A 17,957-nucleotide genomic window follows, 5' to 3' on the forward strand; every position below is an offset into this window, starting at 1 on the left:
TCAGTCAGATGCTTAACTGACTGAGCCACCCAGGTGCCCCAAGAACAAATTTTAAAAGTAGCAAGAGAAAAGAAAACTGTTACATACAAGGGAAACCCTGTTTCAGCTCATTTTTTAGCAGAAATTTTGCAGGCCAGAGGGAGTGGTATAATGTATTCAAAGTTCTGAAAGAAAAAAAAAAAAAAAACAGCAGCCAAGAATACTCTATTCAGCAAGGCTCTCATTCAGAATAGGAGAGTTTCCCAGATAAAAATAAATAAATAAATAAATAAATAAAGGGATTCATGACCACTACACCAGCCCTATGAGAAATGTTAAAAGGGACTGAGTGGAAAGGAAAGACCATAAGCAGGAATAAAAAAAGTAGGAAGCACAAAAGCAGTAAAATTAAGTATATCTATAAAAATCAGTCAAGTGATTTACAAATAAAAGGATAGAAAGTATGATACGATATACCTAAAACCTGGGAGTGGGATGGTGGGAGTTAAGAATAGGTTCAAATGTAAGTGACCATCAACTTACATATTATATGCAGAAGATGGCGAATGTATATGAATACACATACAAATATATATATACATATACATACATACATAATGGTAATCACAGATCAAAAACTGGCAACTAATATGCAAAAAATAAAGAGAAAGGAATCCAACTATTATCACTACAGAAAGCCACTAAACCATGACAGAAGAGAGCAAGAGAAGGAACAGTGGAACAGGGATCTACAAAAACATTCATAAAACAAGTAACAAAATAGCAATATGTACATACCTACATATTACCTTGAATGTAAATAGGCTAAACAGTCCAATCAAAAGACAGGGTGATGGAATGGATTAAAAAAACAAAAACAAAAACAAAAACAAAACCCATCGATATGCAGCCTACAAGAGACTCATTTCAGACTGAAAAACACCCACAGATTGAAAGTGAAGGGATGGAGAAGCCTTTATCATGCAAATGAATGCCAGAAGAAAGCCCAGGTAGCAATACTTGTATCAGACAAAACAGACTTTAAACAAAGACTATTAATAACAAGAGACAAAGGACACTACATAATCAGCAATGACAGATTCAACAAGAAATAGCAACTGTAAATATTTATGCACTTAACATGGCAGCACCCAAATACACAAAGCAACTAATAACAAACATAAGGAAGTAATCACTAGGAATAACAGGAGACTTTATTATTTTTAACATAAACTTTTTAAAGTTTATTTATTTTGAGAGAGAAGGCATGAGGAGGGGAGGGGCAGAAAGAGGGGAGAGAATCTGAAGCAGGTTCCATGCTGTCAGCGCAGAGCCCCATATGGGTCTCGAACTCATGAACCGTGAGATCATGACCCGAGATGAAATCAAGAGTCGGACGCTTAACCAACTGAGCCACCCAGGCACCCCTATTCTATTTATTTTTAAAAGTTTATTTATTTAGGGGTACCTGGGTGGCTCAGTCAGTTGGGCAGCTGACTTTGGCTCAGGTCATGATCTCATGGCTCTTGAGTTTGAGCCCTGCGTCAGGCTCTGTGCTGACAGCTTGGAGCCTGGATTGGAGCCTGCTTCAGATTCTGTGTCTCCCTGTCTCCCTGTCCCTCCCCCGCTCACACTCTGTCTTTCAAAAATAAACATTAAAAAAAATTTATTTTGAGAGAGAGAGGGAGGGAGGGAAGTTAGGAGGGAGGGAAAGAGACAGAGCATGCACATGTGAGAGCAGGGGAAGGGCAGAGCAGGAGAAAGAGGATCCAAAGCAGGCTCTGCACTGTCAGCACAGAGCTGGATGTGGGACTTGGAACTCACGAACTGTGAGATCACGACCTGAGCTGAAACAGAGTCAGACTCTTAACTAAGTCACCCAAGTGCCCCAATAGTAGGAGACTTTAACACCACACTTACATGAACGGAAAGATCGAAACAGAAAATCAGCAAGGAAACAGTTGCTTTCTGAATGACATACTTGACCATATGGATCTACCAGATATATTCTAAAGAATTCCATCCTAAAACGGCAGAATACACATTCTTTTCAAGTGCACATGGAACATTCTCCAGAACAGATCACATGACAGGCCACAAAACAAGTCTCAACAAATTTGAAAAGACTGAAGTTGTCCCATGCAACTTTTCTGACCATAATGGCATGAAAGTAGAAATCAACCACAAGAAATCTGGAAAGAACACATGAAAGTTAAATAACATATTACTAAAGAATGAATGGGTTAATCAAGAAATCAAAGAGGCAATCAAGAAACACATGGAGACAAACGAAAATACTACAGTCCAAAATCTTTTGGATACAGCAAAAACTATTCCAAAGAGGGATGTTTAGGGGCACACCTGGGTGGCTTAGTCGGTTAAGCATACAACTTTGGCTCAGGTCATGATCTCACAGTTTGTGAGATTGAGCCCAACACCAGGCCTCCACTCTCAGCACAGAGCCCGCTTCAGATCCTTGGTCTCCCTCTCTGGTCCTCTCCTGCTCATTTGCACATTTTCTCAAAAGTAAATAAACATTAAAAAAAAAAAAAGAGGGATGTTTATAGCAATGTAGGTCTACCTCAAAAAGAAAAATCTCAAATAAACAACTAGCCTCATACCTAAAGGAGCTAGAAAAAGAATAAAGCCCAAACCAGTAGAAGGAAGAAAATAATAAAGATTAAAGGAGAAACAAACAAAATAGAAACTAAAAAAACAATATAGTAGATGAAACCAGGAGCTGGTTCTTTGAAAAGATCAACGAAATTGACAAATCTTTAGCCAGACTCAAAGAGAGAGAGAGAGAGAGAGAGAGAGAGAGAGAGAGATAACAACCAACACCACAGAAATACAAAGGATTATAAGAGATTATGAAAAATTATATGCCAACAAATTGAACAACCAAGAAGAAATGGATAAATTACTAGAAACATAACCTAACAAAACTGAATCAGAAAGAAATGGAAAATTTGAACAGGCCATTTCCAGCAAAGAAATAGAGTCAATAATCAAAAAACTTCCAACAAACAAAAGTCCAGGACCAGACAGCTTTACAGGTGAATTCTACCAAACATTTAAAGATGAGCTAATACCTATTATTCTCAAACTATTCTGGAAGATAGAAGACGAAGGATAGCTGCCAAATTCATTCTATAAGACCAACATTACCCTGATACCAAAACCAGATAAAGATACTACCAAAAACAAAAACAAAAACAAAAACAAAACAAACAAAAACAAGAGACTTATAGGCCAGTATCTGTGATGAACGAAGACACAAAAATGTTCAACAAACCAAACACAACAATACACTAAAAAAAATCATTCACCATGATCAAGTGGGATTTATTCCTAGGATGCAAGGGCAAATTAATCAACATGATACATCACTTCAACAAGAGAAAGGATTAAAAATATATGATCATTTCAATAGATGCAGAAAAAACATTCGACAAAGTACAAAACCCATTCATGATAAAAAACCTTCAACAAAGTAGGTTTAGAGGGAACATACCTCAATATAATAAAGGCCACATATTAAAAACTCATAGCTAACATCACACTCAATGATGAAAAATTGAGAGCTTTTTCCTAAGATAAGGAAGAAGAAAAGAATGTCCACTCTCAACAGTACCTTTATTCAACAGAGTACTGGAAGTTCTAGCCACAGCAATCAGACAACAAAAAGAAATAAAAGGCATCCAAACTGGTATGGAAAATGGAAAACTGGGGCGCCTGGGTGGCTCAGTCGGTTGAGCGGCCGACTTCGGCTTGGGTCATGATCTCACGGTCCGTGAGTTCGAGCCCCGCGTCGGGCTCTGTGCTGACAGCTCAGAGCCTGGAGCCTGTTTCAGATTCTGTGTCTCCCTCTCTCTGACCCTCCCCTGTTCATGCTCTGTCTCTCCCTGTCTCAAAAATAAATAAAATGTTAAAAAAAAAAATTAAAAAAAAAAAAAGGAAAACTTTTACTACTTCTAGATGACATGATACTACATATAGAAAACACTAAAGACTCCACCAAAACCTACTACAACCATAAATGACTTCAATAAAGTCACAAGATATAAAAATCAATATACAGAAATCTGTTCAATTTCTATACACTAATAGTAGAAAGAGAAAATAAGAAAAAAACTCCCATTTACAATTTCACCAAAAGTAATAAAATACCTAGGAAGAAACTTTAACCAAGGAGGTGAAAGGCCTAAACTCTGAAAACTATAAAACACTGATGAAAGAAACTGAAGATGACACAAATGGAAAGACATTCCATGCCAATGGATTAGAAGAACAGATATTGTTAAAATGTCCATGCCACCCAAAGCAATCTACACATTTAATGCAATCCCTATCCAAACACTAACAGCATTTTTCACAGAACTAGAAAAAATAATTCTAACATTTGTATGGAACCACAAAAGAACCCAAATAGCCAAAGCGATCTTGAAAAAGAAAAACAAAGCTGGAGGTGTCCCAATCCCAGGTATCAAGCTATACTACAAAGTTGTAATAATCAAAACAGAATGGTACTGGCACAAAAAAAGTCATGTAGATCGAGAACAAAACAGAGAGCCCAGAAATAAACCCACAATTATATGGCCAATTAATCTTTGACAAAGGAGGCAAGAATACACAATGGGAAAAAGTCTTGTCAACAAATGGTGTTGGGAAAACTGGACAACCACATGCAAAAGGATGAAAGTGGACCAATTTTCTCACACCTTACACAAAAAACCAACTCAAAATGGATTAAAGACCTAAATGTGAGACCAAAATCAAAACCCTGGAAGAGAGCACAAACAGTAATTTCTCTGACATTGGCCATAGCAACATTTTAAAAATAAGTCTCCTGAGGCAAGGGAAATGAAAGCAAAAATTAAGTATTGGGACTACATCAAAATAAAAAGCTTCTGCAGAGCAAAGGAAACAGTCAATAAAACTAAAAGACAACCTACGGAATGGGAGAAGATATTTGCAAATGACATGTCTGATAAAGAGTGAGTAGCCAAATATATTAAGAACTTAGCATCCAAAAAAATAAATAATCCGATTAAAAAATGGGCAGATGAAATGAACAGACAGTTCTCCAAAGAAGACATTCAGATCACTAACAGACACATGAACAGATGCTTAACATCACTTATTACCATGGAAATATAAATCAAAACAGAATGAGATATTACCTCATGTCTGTCAGAATGGCTAAAATAAGAAAAACAAGAAACAACAAATGTTGGTGAAGATGTGGAGAAAAAAGAACACTCTTGCACTGTTGGTGGGAAAGCAAACTGGTACAGCCACTGTGGAAAACAGTATGAGGTTCCTCAAAAAATTAAAAATAGAATTACCACATGATCCATTAATTCCACTACTGGGTATTTACCCAAAGAATATGAAACACTAATTTGAAAAGGTGTATGCACACCTGTGTTTATTGCAGCATTATTTATAATAGCCAAGATATGGAAGCAACCCAAGTGACCATCAAGAGATGAATGGATAGGGGTGCCTGGGTGGCTCAGTTGGTTAAGCGACCGACTTTGATTCAGGTCATGATCTCACAGCTTGTGAGTTCGAGCCCCACGTCAGGCTCTGTGCTGACGGCTCAGAGCCTGGATTCTGTGCTTCCCTCTCTCTCTGCCTTAACCCCCTCGCATTCTGTCTCTGTCTCTCTTCAAAAATAAATAAACATTAAAAAAAAAAAAAGAGAGATGAATGGATAAAGAAGTGGTACATATGTACAATGGAGTATTACTCAGCCATCAAAAACAACAAAACATTGCCATATGCAATAACATGAAGGAATCTACAGGGTATTAATGCCAAGTGAAATATAAAAAACAAAACAAAGAAAAGAGAAACAAACTGAAAAACAAGAGAGACACACTGAAAAACTACAGAGAACAAACTAATGGTTACCAGAGGGGAGGTGAGTGTGGGGACAGGTGAAACAGGCAAAGGAGACAAAGAGTACACTTATCATGAGCACTGTGTAATGTACAGAGCTGTTGAATCACTATATTGTATACCTGAAACTAATATAACACTATATGTTAACTATAGTGGAAGTTAAAAAAAAAAAAAGTTTCAGTAGATATCCTAGTAACTAAATACATTAATTAAAACAAAAAGTAATTGCGTTCTAGGCCTACCATCAATCTTATGTGGAATTTTCATATTTGATAAAAGTCTAGGTGTCTATTCTCCAGTCATGCATTAAGAAAATTATATACAATACGTGGTTGACCTCTATCCTAGAAAAAAGCACTAATTACACAAATTACTCTTTTAATTTTTCTTCTCAATTTTCAGGTTTACTCTCTTAAATGACATTTCTAAGACATTTCTTCAGGATTTGCTAGGTCTCACCGTTTTTCATTCTTAGTAGCTATAGCTATGTGTCCAAGGAATAGAAGGATGGAAATAATTAGGCTTTAAGTACTAAAAAGTTATTTCATAATGATAAATTTTAAGACAGCCATTAATAATATTTTTTTAAAGTTTAATTATTCTGTGAGAGAGAGAGAGAGAGAGAGAGAGAGAGAGAGAGAAAGGGAGAGAGAATCCCAAGCAGGCCCTGCCTTAGAAGTGCGGAGCTCGACCTCACAAACCTTTGAGATCATGACTGAGCTGAAGTCAAGAGTCAGAGGCTTAACAGATTGAGCCACCCAGGCGCACCAAGACAGCCATTTTTAAAGGCAGTTTGATGATGCCATGGTTGAAAGCATGGGTGCTGGACTGAGTAGGTCTGGGTTCAAATGTCAGCTCCACCACTTACTAGTGAGATGAGGGCAACCAATCTAAACCTTTGTGCCTCAGATTTTCCACCTGTACAAACAAGGATCATTAAATAGTAGCTAGCTCAAAGTTTGTTTTGAGAATTGAATTACTATACATACAAGTCTCAAAAAGACTGCACATTATGGTAAGGACTACATTTGTGTAATGATCATTACCACCAGAAATCCTTTCAGATCTCTGGCCCAATCCTGAGTGAGTGGTTCAAGAAAAAGAGGCTGTAAATGAGTTTGATAGTCTTCATAAAAAAGATTCCTTATGAATTAATAGCTTAAATGTCAGAAGTCAGACAAAAGTGATGGTGTAAATTACCTCGGTCATTTTCAGGCTCTTGTGTTTCACTGTTATCCTGTGTCCTCCCAGGATTCCCCAAGGTAGGCTTGGGGGCTGACACACTTACTGATGCCGAGTGAGCTACCTGTGGAAAAGGGCCAGGTAAATGGGGAGGTGTAGGCTGTCGGGGGTGGTAAGGCACACCTGGTGGGCAAACTCGGGAAGAAAGCTGCTGCATGGCAATCATCTCTGGGCTGTCCATCATGGAGTCCCCTCCTTGCACCCCCCGCAGAGCCTGGGAGGGTGCTCCAAATAAAGAACTTGGCGTTGGGGCTGGAGGTGGCTGTAACCGAAGTCCACCAGATTTACAGGGTGGTCGCATATACCCTGAAGAAGCAACTCCATGAGGTAGAAAGCTTGATTGTTCAGTCCACTGGTTTGGGGGGAGAGGAGGTCTCATCACTCGGGAATCCATCATATGACCAAGAGTGCGAGGTTGGTGAGAGGGTCCTGGCCCCATGGGGGGCTTCTCATCTGTGCCCAAGGGTCCTGGGTTTGTAGCACCATGGTTCCCATTCCAGACAGCAGAGTGTACTCGATTCAGGTACTTGTATGATCGGTACATGTGGCTGGGAGGAATTTCTGAGCTTTCAGGAAAGTCTAGGGGTCGGGCTGGAGCCCCACCATGCCTGGGAGGAATAAATCCTGACTGGAATTGAGTTGGGGGATAAATATTTCCATCCTGACTGGGGCCACCCATCTGCCTAAGCTGCAAGGATCCAGGATGTGATCCCATGTTAGTAAGGTGTGTCAGTCCCCCACACACTTGCTTCTCTTCTGGTGTGCCTAGCCTGGGTCCTCGATGGTTGTTAATTCCAACTGGAGGCTGGCAACAAGAAAAGAGAAGAAAGCAATGTTCAACAGATGCATAGAATAAGTAATGTGCTTAATCTATAGTAACAGACCCTACAGAATAGGAGATAATGAATTAAATTTAACCTGGGAAGAGACTAGATTTCTGAAATTTATCTGTGAAATCCTGTGCATCTGCATATTCTGAGTATCAGGTTGCTTACCTGCATGGCAAAAGGCTGATGCTGCTGTACAGGCTCTCCAGGGTGTGGTTCTGGGACTCTAGAGGAGACATATAAATTGGCAGAATCTGATCCTCGAAGAGGGCCAAATGTTCCTGGTACTGCTGGCCTCTGGAGGGTGTTGAGTAAAGGCAAGTGGGGGAGAGGTTTAAAAAAAAAAAAAAAAAAAAAAAAAAAAAAAAGCACAGAAGACATTAAGTAGAAAACAAGGACGTTCCTGCATATGGATGTACTGCTAAAATAACACAAAGACCTTGAACAACTCAGCATAGGGCCAAGAAAGGGAAGAACGTCAGCACATGGGCTCACCCAGATCAGGGCTAGTTCCTGGGCCGAAAGCAATCTCTCTCTGAAGGACAGACTGATGTTTCTTAATCTTTTTTTCATAACTGCTTCCTTCCCCAAGAGCCTCTTAAGCCAATTTTCCCCCAACTGCCCTACAACATATAATTTTAATGCTACAGATATGCTGTGTATTTTAAGTACTGTATGTATTTCTGCGCTTCGTACACAAAGAGTTTTTTTAAAATCCCAATTTTGGCCCATACCGAGAGTATGTCAGATTAAGAGAAAGGAGATTTAAAATAAGAGGAAAAATGAAGAAAGAATGGACAGATGAGAGGCGAAGAAATCATCCACATACAGAAAAATTATTTTGGAAGAGGAACCGATTAAAAAGGCTTCACCTCTCTTTGAATTCACCAACTAGGAGCAATCACAACAGAATTTTAAGCTATTCCTTACCATCTGGTTTAAAAGGGGTGCCTGGTTGGGCATCCCCCCATAATGTAGGGGACGAGAAAAGCCTCGGCCGTTTGAGGTGCTCCCCTCCCGAGAGAGCTGTGTGGAACTACTGCTAGGATTATCTCCAGAGGAGGGAGCTCGGCGTGCAGGTGGCAAGGACTTTCCTCCATTCTCCACTGGTTGCTGTTTCTTGCTGGGCCCTTCGGAGTCCCTGGAGCGGGTCCAAACGTGGCTTCCGCCGCTTCTCCCAGCCCGGCTCCGTCTCTTCTCTCGTTTTTCATCCTCTCTGATCCAAAATTCTTCATCTGTGTCTCCATCTTCCCCAGGAAAATGCTTCATCATTGCCCGATGGAAACACCTCTCTAAATTATCAGACATCTTGGTATATTCTGTGGGAAGATGCAAGGATTGACTTCCAGATACAGCTTTTACAGGACATAAAAAAAAATCTCCTACCAATAAACAATAAAAGATGCTATTTGGGTAAACTCTTGAGCTTAATCTGGCTTGAGTGCATATTATGTTGTACAGCTATGGACACAAGAAGAAGGTACTGTTTTTGTCCTAAGAGGCTCTAGGCTGTATGGCTGGAATACGACTCTAGGACTATTACCTTAAATGAGTACAAATAAAGGCTAAAATGCAGAATTATTAAATACAGTGACTGTATTTAGTTAGAAGCTGCTTAGTTTTTAAACTAAAGCATTTAAGCTACTAGAGCCTTTTATATTATTTATTATTGGAGATATACTCTATGGACTTCTCAAGATGACTTAAAAATCTAGGGTCAGTCTTGTCAGTGGTTAACTTGCTGAATGAAGGAAGCGCAGTACAAACTAAGCCCAGCCTGGTCTTTAAGATAATGAAAACTAACCTGAGCCCAGTTAGGCACCAGATATACTCTCTTGTCACACAGGGTAGGAATGGTTCTGGCACATATTGTGTAAGTGGTTAGAATGGCCGATCTTATGGCTTTTAATGTGCATTGTGTTCATAGCACCAAAGAAAGGTCTGATTCACTTCTGAAAGAGATGCACTTCTATTTTTGTGTATTTCTAAAAAAGAAGGCATTTTATTCTTGGTTGAAATGGTATAATAAGTGTATCCATAGCAGACTCCTTCCCCACTTACCACTACTTTCCCCATTGTATTTCCGACAATTCCTGAACATAGTCTTCATGTCATTTACAAATTCCTCCTTGGTACAGTATAAACCTCCATTCAGTTTCTTCTCCATGCTTGAGATATCCATGGGGACCTAAAATAGGACACATTAAATTATAACATGCTGGAGAAACCATCTTGTAGTCCCTGTGAGGCAAAGGAATCACGCTATTATGAGATGCTCAGGAGCATGGCATATATGCAGCAACTCTGATTCTCAAGAACAACAGGTGAACTTAAAAACAGTGACAAAAATCAAGAAAGAAACACACACCATAGAAGGTATAACTGTAAAGGCAGCCTCTACCTTAATAATCTGGTAATAGTTTGGGGCATACGATTCATCCACAGGTTCTAAAAAGGGCCAAGAATCCTTGTGAGCCTTTACCACATCGAGAACTGAAAGCCAAAGAAGAGAGCTGCATTAACTCAGTCACACAAGAGTATTTCTATCAGAAATAGTTAATAGTTGAGAATGGGAACTGACCTTTATACATGGCAGTGAAATCATCATCCAACTCAAAGCTGTGAATCACAAAATAAGAAATAGTAACTTTGACAACCTTCTCTCCTTAGCTCTCTTACTTTAATCAAAGACAGGCAGCTGATTGTACCAAGGTTTGGAAGAGTCCCAATAAACTGTTTTTAAGGTAAGTTTGTGACACTGATAATCTCCAGGAAAGAACTGTGAAGATGATGATTAGTAAACCTAAGCAAAAAAGGGAGTATCATTTTCCTCATCCATAAAATGCTGGGGTTGACTCAGATGATCCACAACTTACGATTCTATAATGGTAGTTATTTCATAGCACATTATTTCTTGGGCTATATTTTCCCTTAATGAATATTTTTGTAATCTAAATAACAGTAATACAGAAAGGCATACAGAAGAATGAGAAGCTTATGAACACTGAATATTATCTACCACACAGGGTTGTTTTAAGAATTAAATGAGCAAAGTGCTTGGCACAATTCCTGAGTGCTTCCTAAATGTTACTGTTTGCTACTGTTAGTATCATTAAATACTCACAGGTCTTTAGTCTTTTTTTCTTCTCTCATGGGGGAGTTAGGGTCCAGATGGGAAAGTTCTGGGGGGAGCTCCTTCCCTTGGGCCAGCAGCCATGCCCTTTCTTCCCTGAGCTTTCTCCTCTTTGCTCGATCTACAATGAACACAGTGCATTAAGGTACAAGTGAGGTAAGTGCTTTTTAGAGGATTAGATTATATGTTAAGCATTTTGAGAAGAAACAAAGATTACCAAAACAGTATCACAAAATTATTTTTGCTTCTTCTGCCATCCTCTTTTGATAACTAGGATGATTCTATAGAAGGAATGCTTTATGAAAAATATAATCTTGTGGAACTCATTTCCTTTATGCATACTGAAATCAATGGTATGGCAGGCACTGGGATGGAGAGGGAGGAAAGAGCAAGGCTGAAGAAAAACAGAATTAGAAGAAAAAAAAAAAGACTGAATGAAGATTATCCTTCTTTCAATACCTGAGGACTTTCCTAGTTGTCTCAGAAAAGCAACATCCCCTTTTAAGGACCAGATTCTCAATCCAAAACATATACAAGATTTTATATGCACATGTAAGCACTCAAGGTTTTGCATTTGCAAAAATATCCTTGCACCCCAATTGTCTTTGCTCTTCAATCCACCCCCACCACTGGCAGCTGGACCCTACCAAGCCAGGGTAGTAATAAATTTGGCTGGGAAAAAGAGAAAGATGCCAGCTGGAATGGGCAAAGATCTGGAAGGCATGGATGATTTTTTTTCTGGCTCACAGCCACAGCCATGAGAAACACACTTGGCATTCCACTATTAGTCTGATGGGGCACTCACTGCCAGCAGGGAACCGGAAGGTCAGGAGTAAAGAAAAGAGCCAGGAAGATAAAGAACACTGTCAGACAGAAAGACACAAAAATGGAAGGGAGAAGCCAGGACAGACCTTCTATTTTCTTACCCGAGAGACAGACTCCACATCTGCCCACTGCTATGAGTATGACATGACCCTGCTAATTTTGTTTTTGTTCTTACATTATTCCCTTATAAACTTAAATCTTTATCTGCTTTAATTAGTGAAAGGCACTTGGCTATCAATGACTTGTAATGTTACTTTTTAAAAAACGATTTCAAGATTAAAGAACAATGTAACCAAGTTAATGAATATCCATGAACCTAACAAACTGGCAGATTTTAAGATTTTTGCTTTATTAACTTTAATACAGTACTCCACAGCTTAATAATCCACTTTCCAGTTGGTTGCAATATGTCTGCATCTTGTAAATGGTATTATAATGACAATTCTTTTGACATATCTTCTCACGCATGCATGTGAGATTTTTAGGGTCTACAACTAGCAGCGGAACTGCCAGATAGTGAACTTCATCAGGACTGGTCAAGGTGATTCCCAAAAGGGTATAGCTATTCTCTCAACAGCAATTTGAGTGAACTCACACTCCCTTGGTAGGATAAAAGGCGCATTTTTGCCAAACTACTGAGTATTGATAAGGAATTTTGATTTTTTCATCTGCATTTTCCTGACTGGAGTGATTACTTTGCCCTATTTTCTTTGGGTTGCTACATTTCTGATTTAGAGAAATGATTTTAATAATCTGGATAATAAGACTTTGTTGTTGATTATGTGTTAAAATTATCTTCTTCCAGAGTGCCTGGGTGGCTTAGTCAGTTAGGCATCTGACATCGGCTTAGGACATGATCTCACAGTTCAGGAGTCCCAGACCCACATCAGGTGAGCCCGGCTTCTCTCTTCCCCTCTCTCTGCCCCTTACTCACTTGCACCCTCTCTCTCTCTCTCTCTCTCTCTCTCTCAAAACATCTTCCACTTTGACTCATCTTTTCACTTTGTTTATGTTTGTGTCATATGTAAGTTTTGAACAATTTGTGTAGCCAAACATCAATCTTGCTCCCTTTATACCTTGTGTTTTTTGTACTTATAACATTCTTTTTTATTCTGACATCTTGAAGACATTCATCTATACTGTCTTCAATTTGGTTTGGGCCTTTAGTTCATCTGGAACATAAATGGGAAGCAGACATATAATTTCCTTCCTCTGATTAGTAAGCAATTGTACTGGCTATGTGGTACTGGAGAACCCACATTCCTTCCCAAGGCCTGTTTCTATGTAGTTTACTGGGTTCATCTCTATCTCTATGCCAATATCATTCTCTTTTTTTATGCTTTTATTTATTTTTGAGAGAGAGAGAAACAGCAGGGGAGGGGCAGAGAGAATGGGGGACAGAGGATCCAAAGCAGGCTCTGCGCTGACAGCAGCGAGCCCAGTGCAGGGCTAGAACTCACAAAACTGTGAGATCTTGACCTGTAGCTTAACTGACTGAGCCATCCAGGCACCCCAATATCATTCTTTTATTCACTGTTATTTTTATTTTGTTATCTGTAAAATAAGTGTCCCCACCATACTGTTTTTGGAAATTATCTTGGCTATTCTTAGCCCTTTGCTCTTCTGTATGAACTTTAGGAACGTAAAAGGATTTATTTAATATCAAATATTGAGTCAAGGTCAAACTTTCTCTCTAGTGCAATAATTTTTTTAAGTTGGTTTGTTCAAATCAAAACTAAAAAGGTCTATATACTGCATTTGTCTGTGTCTAAATTTAGCTGAATTTGTAATAGTGTTCCCTCCAATTTGTTGGAAAAATTGGGTCATTTTGTCTTTGTGTAATTTCCTGTGTTCTGGATTTAGCTGATGGCATCCTCACTGTGGTGTTAATGTGTTCCCATACCTCTTGGATTTCTGTAAATTGAATTATATCTAGAGACTTTGATCAGACAAACATGTTTGATTTTTTGGGCAATATTATTTCATAGATGGTGTTGTATATATCTTTTTTCATTACATCAGCAGATATAATATCTACTTATCTGTCTTCTGTGATTTTGTATTATATCAGCGTTAACTTCATCTTTCCATTACTAAGTTCCTCATCAGTCTTTCAATTGATGATTAACTAGAGTTCCAAGATAGAATTAAGCTGCAGACAAAATTATTTGTATGATCATTTTCTCAGTAATTTCAAGGTATATACCTAGTAAAGATGCATAGGAGAAGTCAGTTCATTAAATACGATGGATGTATTAGGGCAGGGGTTTGCAAATGGCAAACTACAGAATGTAGGACGGTTAGCTGATGGTTTTTATAATGAAAGAAAGAAAGAAAGAAAGAAAGAAAGAAAGAAAGAAAGAAAGAAAGAAAGAAAGAAAAAGAAAGAAAAAGAAAAGAAAAGAAAAAGAAAGGAAAAGAGGGAAAGAATGAAAGATTAATGTGAACACAGCCCTGTATTATCTCTAAGCTTAAAATATTTACTATCTGACCGTTTATAGAAAGTTAGCTGATTTCAGGGGTGCCTGGATGGCTCAGTCAGTGGAGCATATGACTCTGGATCTCTGGGTTGTGAGTTCAAGTTCCACACTGGGCATGGAGCCTACTTAAAATAATAAATAAATAAAAATAAAAAGCTTTATATTTTAAAACTTTAAAAAAAGTTAGCTGATCTCTACTTTAGGGTTTAATAGTCTCTTGGAAGCCTCGGTTGAGAAAAGCTCTGCCCAGGTCCATTTTTTTATTACTTGTTTTTCTATTATAATTGCCGTTATTTATTGATCAAATTATTTTCCTCATCAATTATTTGCATATTCTCAAATACAGTCTGTCAGACTTTCTATTTTACTAGGTCTGAAAATAACAAGTTGTCCCACTAATCTCCTAAGGTAATCATTGATTTTTATAAAATATTATGGGGGCACCTAGGTAAGTCAGTTGGTTAAGCGTCCGACCCCTGATATCAGCTCAGGTCAATGATCTCACAGTTGTTTTCTTTCTTTCTTTTTAAGTTCTTGCCACCAGTGTTATCATTCTTTTTTTTTTTTTTTTAATGTTTATTTATTTTGAGAGAGAGAGAGAGAGAGAGAGAGAGAGAGAGAGAATGAGCTGGGGAGGGGCAGGGAGAGGGAGACACAGAATCTGAAGCAGACTCTAGGCTCTGAGCTATCAGCACAGAGCCTGATATGGGGCTCAAACCTACAAACTGGGAGATCATGACCTGAGCCAAAGTTGGATGCTTAACCGACTGAGCCCTCCAGATCCCCTATGCATCTGGCTCCAAGCTGACAGCATGAAGGTTGCTTGGGATTCTCTCTTTCCCTCTCTATCTTGCCCTTGCCCACTCCATGGGTGCATACTCTCTCAAAAATAAACTAGATTTTAAACTTATTTCATGTTTTTTGTTCATTTTCTTTTTTTAGTGCTCAAAAATATCCAATGATCGGGTGCCTGGGTGGCTCAGTCAGTTCAGGTCTGACTTCAGCTCAGGTCATGGTCTCATGGTTCATGAGTTCGAGCCCCACATCGGGCTCTGTGCTGACAGCTCAGCCTGGAGCCTGCTTTGGATTCTGTGTCTCCCTCTTTTCTCTGCCCCTCTCCCACTCGCACTCTGTCTCTCTTGCTCTCAAAAATAAATAAAACAAACAAACAAACAAAAATCCAATTGTTGGCCAGTGAGAATATATCTTTTGATAGAACTTTCAGGAGTCTTTGATGCTTCCTTGTTTTCTCTTATAAAATAATCTAGGCTCACACCTTATATTTTTTTTGCCCTAGTACTGAAATCAGTCATTTCTCCAAAGAATCTTGGTTCCTTCTGGAAGGAAATGATATTTAGAGGTCACTATCTGTGTAGTAAAAATTCCCATTGTTATTAAGTCATGTTTACAAATTATTCATATTAACACTTAAAATGAATCCAACTACTTGGCTTTATTCTTATTAGTTATGATAGTTTCTTGACATTTTATTGGAGTTTCAAATCATACATTCCTTAGACTATACATTTAATATGTATATAGTTCTATAATATAAATACACAAATATTCTTCCTTTGTAGAGAACACCCTGTGAAACAATACAATACAGAATAAAAGCAATGATAGAAAAAAATCTTTTCTTCTTGACTTTAAGAAGGAATACCTCTAACGTTTCCCATTAAAGTGGATATTGGTTAAGGAAGTTCCCTTCTATTCTAAGTCTATGGAGATTGCCATAATCTAGAATTCAGATTTCTAGCTTCCAGAACTATGGGAAAATTCAATTTCTGTTTTAAACTATCTAGTTATGGAGGCTTGGAAAATTAATATAAAATTCAATCCATTTTCTCCTGAATCCTATTATTACTCTTGAGAAGTTCTATCACTGTTACAGAACATCCTTTAAGGTGATTTATCTTTTCTAAACTGATTACTATAAAAACATTTTCTTAACCTTTATTTTTTGAGAGACTGAGCATGAGTGGAAGAGGGGCAGAGAAAGAGGGAGTCACAGATTCTGAAGCAGGCTCCAGGCTCTGAGCAGTCAGCACAGAGCCTGACATGGGGCTCAAACTCAAAACCACGAGGTCATGACCTGAGCCGAAGCTGGATGCTCAACTGGCTGAGCCACCCAGGTGCCCCTCCAAACTGATTACTTCAAATATCTGTGGGTCATAGGTTCTATAATTCATTACCATGGGTCTACATGTAATTTATATCCAATTTACATTTCTTCTTCTAACTTTGAGGATTTGTGTTCTTCATCAAATCAAGAAAATTCTCAACCATTCTAAATATTTTCTCTGCCCCATTCTCTTGATTCTTTCATTTTAGAACTTACAGTAGGCACACACTGGATTTTTCATGTTAGATATAACACCTAAGTTATTAAGCTATCAATATCAAGCTTGTAAGCTCTAAATCCATTATTTTTCCATTCTTTGCTAGTTTTATATTTTGCCAAAAGGGAGTACCAGAGGAAGAATGATAGGATGAGGGGAAGGGTTTTCTTTCTTCCTGTTTGTTATCGCTGTTCAACACCATGCTAGGAATGGTCCTTCATCTGGGACCAGATGAACCAATCCAGTTGGTTTTGATAACCAGGTTCTTTTTGGTAGTCCCAGAACCAGGCTTGCTGCTTGCCTGTTCCAAATGGGCAGAGCCCCTCAACTTCTAGGTTCTGATAACCTAACTTCTCTTTGCTCTTCTTTGTGCTACCTCACAAGTCTCTTTTAACTTTTTTATTTTTCTAACTTCCATTTAACCAAAGACCCATTTGAAATTCTTTATGTTGAGGTGGTTCAGTCAATTAGCATCTGACTCTTGATTTTGGCTCAGGTCATGATCTCGTGGTTTGTGAGTCTGGAGCCCCATGCTGGGCTCTATGCTTACAGCGCAGAGCCTGCTTAGGATTCTCTCTCTCTCTCTCTCTCTCTCTCTCTCTGCCCCTCCCATGTGTGTGCACGAGCTCTCTCTCTTTTACATTAAAAAAAAGTAAAATTCTTTGTGTTGAAATATCTAGCATAGGTTTTGTTTTCATGACTGGATACTGAAAGATTAACAAGTAACTTCTTTATCTTAGTGCTGCATTCCATGTAATATCCCAGACATACCTTCTAGTTGACTGATTCTCTTTTCACACATACCCAAAGCTGTTTAATATTCCAATAACCTATACCTTACATTTCTAGGAGTTCTATTTGTTTCCTTGAATCTACCTGTTATTTTCAACAAGGTTACTTTTTCCTTATGTTTCCAATATCTTCTTTTTTAAATATCTGATAGTACTGAGTCTATTTCTTTTTTGTCTGCTGTAACTACCAACAACTACTGCTCACAGTGGTGCTTCCTTATTTGCTTTGAAATGCTTATCACCTCTTCATCCTTGTCAGGAATTTACTGATGGTTGTCATTTCTGGGGTAGGGGTAGAGCTTCCCTAGACCACTCCATACCCACAACTTATCCTGTTTTTAGTTACCATAAAAACAGTGCCTGATAACTTCCTTTACTTGGCTATCAGATATGCTTTTTTTTTTTTTTTAAGCTTATTTATTTATTTT

General features: G+C 38.4%; 1 protein-coding gene across 4 annotated transcripts in view; it reads right to left on the reverse strand.

Annotated features, from left to right (window-relative positions):
* The window catches only part of LOC122224063 (cat eye syndrome critical region protein 2), a 180,271-nt gene that overhangs the window by 13,172 nt on the left and 149,142 nt on the right, over window positions 1-17,957 (reverse strand). For 3 of the 4 annotated variants that reach the window (XM_042945408.1, XM_042945407.1, XM_042945406.1), the window contains 7 exons: window positions 11,083-11,212; window positions 10,540-10,577; window positions 10,360-10,451; window positions 10,020-10,146; window positions 8,889-9,277; window positions 8,127-8,255; window positions 7,090-7,936 (listed from right to left, as the gene is read on the reverse strand). In XM_042945408.1, the coding sequence (XP_042801342.1) occupies window positions 7,090-7,936; window positions 8,127-8,255; window positions 8,889-9,277; window positions 10,020-10,146; window positions 10,360-10,451; window positions 10,540-10,577; window positions 11,083-11,212 (1,752 nt within the window). The remainder of the gene's footprint in view (window positions 1-7,089; window positions 7,937-8,126; window positions 8,256-8,888; window positions 9,278-10,019; window positions 10,147-10,359; window positions 10,452-10,539; window positions 10,578-11,082; window positions 11,213-17,957) is intronic. The other variant, XM_042945409.1, reaches the window with a different exon arrangement.

This window comes from Panthera leo, chromosome B4 (assembly GCF_018350215.1).
Source record: "Panthera leo isolate Ple1 chromosome B4, P.leo_Ple1_pat1.1, whole genome shotgun sequence".
Lineage (NCBI taxonomy): Eukaryota > Metazoa > Chordata > Mammalia > Carnivora > Felidae > Panthera > Panthera leo.